General features: G+C 44.3%; 1 protein-coding gene across 1 annotated transcript; it reads right to left on the bottom strand.

The window, feature by feature from the left end:
• Positions 1-477: 477 nt before the first annotated feature.
• LOC145119017 (uncharacterized) lies at positions 478-972 on the bottom strand. The gene has a single exon (XM_079054670.1). The coding sequence runs from the start codon at positions 970-972 to the stop codon at positions 478-480; it is 495 nt and encodes a 164-aa protein (XP_078910796.1).
• Between the last annotated feature and the right edge of the window lie 4,837 nt (positions 973-5,809).

Genomic DNA, 5,809 nt, shown 5'->3' with positions numbered 1-5,809 from the left:
TCTTCCTCCTTAGGGTCTCCAACACTTCTCACAAGTGATCCTTGTGATGCTCCTTGGTCTTGGAATAGACCAAAATATCATCTATGAATACGATCACAAATCGATCCAGCATCTTCCTGCAAACCCAATTCATGAGATCCATTAACACTGTTGGTGTAGTGGTAAGCCTGAAAGGCATGAACACGAACTCGTAATGCCATAGCGAGTCCTGAAGGCTATCTTCTGCACATCATCCTCTTTGACCCTCATCTGGTGGTAACCTGAATGCAAATCAATCTTGGAAAACCAAGATGCACCATGAAGTTAATTAAATAAAGCATCAATCCTCGAAAGTGGGTAGCTGTTCTTCACCGTTAACTTATTCAAATCCCGATAGTCAATGCACATCCTGTGTGAACCATCCTTCTTCTTCACAAATAAGATCAGTGCTTCCCAAGGAAAGCTACTCGGCCGAATAAACCCCTTGTCTAGCTGCTCCTACTGAAGTTGTGTAGACAACTCATGTATCTCTGCTGGTGCCAAGCGATACGATGCCTTGGCTATCGGGGCCGCACCCGAAACTAGATCAATCCAAAACTCGACCTGCCTCTCGGGAGGAACTCCTGAAAAATCCTCAGGAAACACATTAGGAAAATCCCAAAGAATAGGCACCCCACTCAACTCCGTCGTGCCCTCAACTCGAGTGTCTGCAACATAAGCTAAGAACCCCAAACAACCATGCTGAAGATATCTCATGGCCCTTGCAGCTGAACAGAGAGTCAGCACATGCGAGGATCTCTCGCCAAGAATAAAAAGTTCTCCCCCACTTGGGGTTTGAACTATCACTAGCTGATGGCCGCAATCAATCATGGCCCCATTGGAGCCTAACCAATCCATCCCGTTGATAACCTTCAACCCTCTCAACAGAATCGACACCAAATCAATAGAGTATCTCTCACTAAACAGATTCAGGACACACCCGCCATGAGCCATTGAAGCAATCACGGTACGTTCATCCGCAATCTCAACCTCCAATGGTCAATCCTGAATCCTGGGAGCATCACAAAACTTCTTGCTAAGCGCAAGTGATACAAAGGATCGGGTAGCACCCAAATCAAACAGAACATGAGCAGACGTACCATTGACCAAAAAGGTCGTTATACAAGATCAAATATAATCATAAGCATAAAATAAAGAAAGCAATAAAATACACAAATGAGTCACATACCCGTAACCACATCTAGTGTTGAACGGGCCTCATCGGTGGTCAGCTGAATTGCCCTGATCTTCACCACATGTGCCTCCGCCCTGACTAGGCGTCCATTAGTAATCCTCAAGGTGGATGGCGCAGGTGCCGCCACTGCTCCTCCTGCCAGTCTCGGACAATCGGCTTTTTTATGGCCCGTCTGGTTACAGTGAAAACAGATCAATGCACTCCGAGGGAAATCCTTACTCATATGCCCCGTCTGACCACACCTAAAACATCCCAAAGCCAACAACCGACATACCCTACTGTACGAATTACTGCATTTGTCGTAACGTCCCCAGCCCTGCTGGTCCCTAGAACGTGGCTCCAAAGTCTTGGGTCTCTTCGCCTGGCCCACAACTATATGCACCTTCTCCGGCTTGTGCTTCGTCCGAAGCTCCAGCTTAATCTCCCATCACGGGCCTTATCGATCATATCATTCATGGTCTTGCACCCTGAAAAGCTCACAAACTCCTTGATGTTATCCCTCAACATATCATGATACCTCGTCTTCCTCATCTCCTCATCCGCAGTGTACTGCAAGACCAACAAGGCCCTCTCCCTGAATTTGGCGGTAATCTCCGCCACAGTCTTTGTAGTCTGGCGAAGGTCCTGGAACTCCCTCGCCAACTGCTACACCTGAATTGCTAGTGCAAACTCGCTCTGGAACCTCTAAACGAAATCCTCCTAGGTCATGACTGCCACTGCCGCTGGACCCCCAGCTCAGCTAACCTCCTCCCACCAGTCTCGTGCTCGGTCCCTCAACAGGCAAGATGCAAAACCTACCTTTGCCACCAGAGGGAAAAAGCTTGTCCGTTGAGCATTCTTCATGTCAATGATCTAACGTCAGCTAGCGATGAGATCCTTAGCCCCAAAGAACTCAGGAGCTCTATATGCCTTAAACTCTCAGAATGAGGGAGTTCGAGCTCCTATCTGACCCGTATCAATCTCAACTCGAAAAGACCCGAGCCTCTCATCCATCAGCTCCATGATCCCCTCCTTGATAGTACTGAACATCACAAGAGTAGCATCTAAGATACTGCGAGTAACCTCTTCTGAAATGAACTCGTACGGCCTCTCATCAATAGGTTCCGTGCCTGAGCCAAAACCAGAACCAGAACCAGAACCTGAACCTCCTTGAGTAGTCATCACCATACTTAAACTGAAACACAAACATATAAATAATCAATATATAATTCGAGGAAATTCTCACTATACATGCCTCCTTAGAATTTCCAGATCTACTCTTGTCTTAGGTATAGATCCTGTGCTTCCAGTAGTACGGGCCCAATACTACCTTTCACGTCTACCTGTACCTTCCTCAAAAACAGTCATGGTGTAACGCCTGGTTCCTGGTATGTATTTAATTCATAATTAGTCATTTTTGTATAGAAACTTGACGAGTAGGAGGCCCAAAACTCGTCGAGTAGAGATGGATTGGGACGCGGGTTAAGAAGTCTACTCGACGAGTTAAGAAGTCTCAACTCGACGAGTAGGCTGGCATAATGAAACCCTAATTTTTAGGGTTTTGCACCCCATTTAAACACCTTAACCCCCATAAGCTGGCCTCATTTTCCAGCCTCCAATGTCCTAAACCCTAGCCTTGAAACCCTAATTCACTTTTGAGAGTTTTGAGCCAACTTTTGTGCATTCGTGGGGATTTTGAAGAAGAAGGTACTTGAAGAAGGAGCAAGGACGTGTAGGAGGAGAGTAGATCCAGAAGTTGGGCTTCATTTCTGGTTCATCTGAGGTATAAAGCTTCTACCTTATCTATAGCATGCTTAGATCTAGTTTTAGAATGTTTTCTTCATGTTTTGGTCCAAGTATGTTAGTTTTTGGGATTTGGATGTCCCATATGGGCAAACCCTTCAGATCTAGGGTCTTGAGGGGCCTTCATGGCATAAAGGTGCCAACTTTATGGCCATGAAAGCCCCATTCAACTTTTAGACCATCTTTTTGGTCTTTTGAGCCAAGTAGGTCATGAATGCAAGTAAAGATAGGAACTTTACGTGACCAAACTGTCCCTAGAGTCCAGATCTATGACCTTACGGTCTGTCTTGAAGTTTTGATGACTTTTGGAGTTGGATCTAAGCTAGTTTGAGTTAGGTTTAGAGTTTAGTTCTTATAGGATGGGTTTTAATGGGTAAAGTTGGAAACTTTAGCCTCTTAGGTGTGTTTACGACCCAGATCTGGAATATGGGACTTAGACTCAAAGAATAATGGCTTAATGCATTAAGAAGGCTTAACAGACTGAAGAACTCGACGAGTTCATAGAGGAACTCGACGAGTTCATAGAGGAATTCGACGAGTTGGGTCGAGGGGTCCCGATTCTATTAAAAGTCTCGATTCAGTTGATAGGAGGAACTCGACGAGTTCATGAAAGAACTCAACGAGTTGGATCGCGACTTCAAGATCTTATGATTTATGGGACTCGGCGAGTTGAAGGGCCAACTTGGCGAGTTGAGTCAACTCAGAATGTTAACTTTGACTTTGACCAGGGTGTTGACCTTGACTTTGACTTTGACCAAATTTGACCCTAATGGGTTACGATTATGAATGGGGTAATTAAAGGAAATCTTTTATGTGTAGGGGTTTGAGTTGGGTTGATTTCAAAGCCAAGGACTGTTCAGCTACTTTATAGCATTTGAGGTGAGTTACCTTCTCGGTAGCAGTGGGTCTAAGGCACCAAGGCCGGCCCACTAGTAGGAGTTTGTAGTTAGATGATTGTATTTGTGATAATTATCTGGTATGCCACTATCTTTAATGATTTATGTGCTAGTATGCTATGATATTATGTGATAGTGGTAGGGGTGAAATAGACCCCGTATCCGGTCGCTAAGACCGAAAGGGTAGGCCGGGCACCCAAATATGTCTGGCAGTATGATTATGTATGCTATTATGTGTTATTGGTAGGGGTGAAATAGTCCCCATAACCGGTTAAAAGAGACCGAAGGGGTAGGCCATCACCCAGATATTCTAGGCAGTTACCGGTTGAAAGAGACCGAAGGGGTAGGCTAACACCTTGATATGCTAGGCGGTTACCGGTTGAAAGAGGCCGAAGGGGTAGGCCAGCACCCGAATATTCTAGGCAATATGTTTATTGTATGGTATGTGGTATGATGGGGAAAATCACTAAGCTTTGTGCTTACGGTTTTTAGTTTTGGTTTCAGGTACTTCTTCTTCGAAAGGAAAGAGGCCGGCATGATCGCAGCACATCACACTATGATTTTTCCGCACATGAGATCGTTGGGAATTGTACTCTGATTTTATTGTCATGACATAACTTGGTTTCTTGAGATATTAGTTTTGATTATGATACGAGATGATACTATGGATGTTTTCAGATCATTGGTTTTTACAATTCCTTAATTAAAAACAAAATTTTTGGTCATGAATTTTGGGATGTTACACCTGGTTCCTCTAAGTCACCACACTAAATCCATATACCGACCCTATGTTAACAGCATACATATCCTAAGTTCTCCTAGGAAGTCTCAACTCCTACCGCCCGCAATACTAAGAACCTCAATCAACACCGCTGGTTTCCCTTTGCATGCAAGTTATACACAAAACAGGATCACATAGACTGTCAAATGATGCTTCTACCCTAAGTCCACAACCAAACAAGGAACAGGAAATGAGCACTACTAGAAAATAACCCTTTAATGATACGCGAAACATGACACACACGGATTTATGATACACAAAAGTGTGTGTCCTAAAAATAATGTCAGCTCTCTCAAAATTTGAAGGATTTTGGATGCGCATTTTTACGTGCCCTAAAATAAGTGTCAAAAAAAAGGAAAAATGAAAACACGGAGGGCGCCTAACAAATATGTGTGCCGTGTAGAGCTGTCACTTTATAATTCTTTTAGAAAAGGCGCGTCCATTATTTTTTTAGCAAACCAGGGCTTTTTAACAAAATGCGCATCCATGTATTCTTGAGCACAAAATCGTGATTTTAGGGTTTTTTTCACACATCACCTGGTTCGAACTCAATTTCTCCATTACTCTCTCTCAAAACATCGACCAACGTTTGAGATGACGGCTTGAGGGAAGGAAGAGGGCGACAACGGTGAACGAAGTTGACCTTCTTCTACAGATCTCACAAAATCCTTCAAAAAATCGGACAAGGATATCCATCAAATCTATCGCAGGTACCCTTTCCTTCCTTGCCTCTTCTGGTCAACCTTCTATGTACGTGCGTGAACCCTCAACGTCTATCGACTTACAAAAAAGGGCCTCTGGTTTAGAAAGAAAAAACGAAGTGTGCTCCCTTTCTTCCTACCTTGCACTCCTATAGTCATATCGTCCTCTCACCTCTGTACTTCCGGTTCTTGTTCGACGGTCGGAGATTTAGACATTGTTGGTAGACCGAGCAAGGCCATCCACCGATGGATAGACCCTCACACCACCCACCTCCGACCACAACTCCTTCTCCCATTCTTCCTGCCCTGTGTGACGAACCTCCCCCAACCTGTATCTTAGATTTCATTAAGATGATGGTTTACACTTGAAATCATACATGAAGTCGAACTTTTTTGGGCTCTTATTCCTTGTATAGAAGCAATGGGGGAGCAATGG

This window comes from Lactuca virosa, chromosome 1 (assembly GCF_052849685.1).
Source record: "Lactuca virosa cultivar CGN04683 chromosome 1, Lactuca_virosa_CGN04683_v6, whole genome shotgun sequence".
In the NCBI taxonomy this organism is placed as follows: Eukaryota; Viridiplantae; Streptophyta; class Magnoliopsida; order Asterales; family Asteraceae; genus Lactuca; species Lactuca virosa.
The sequence above is the reverse complement of the archived record's forward strand: the minus strand, read 5'-3'. Positions and strand labels throughout refer to the sequence as shown.

Bases quoted from the DNA above. Each gene is read 5' to 3' on its own strand.
- LOC145119017 (XM_079054670.1), bottom strand. From the start codon at position 972: ATGGCTCATGGCGGGTGTGTCCTGAATCTGTTTAGTGAGAGATACTCT.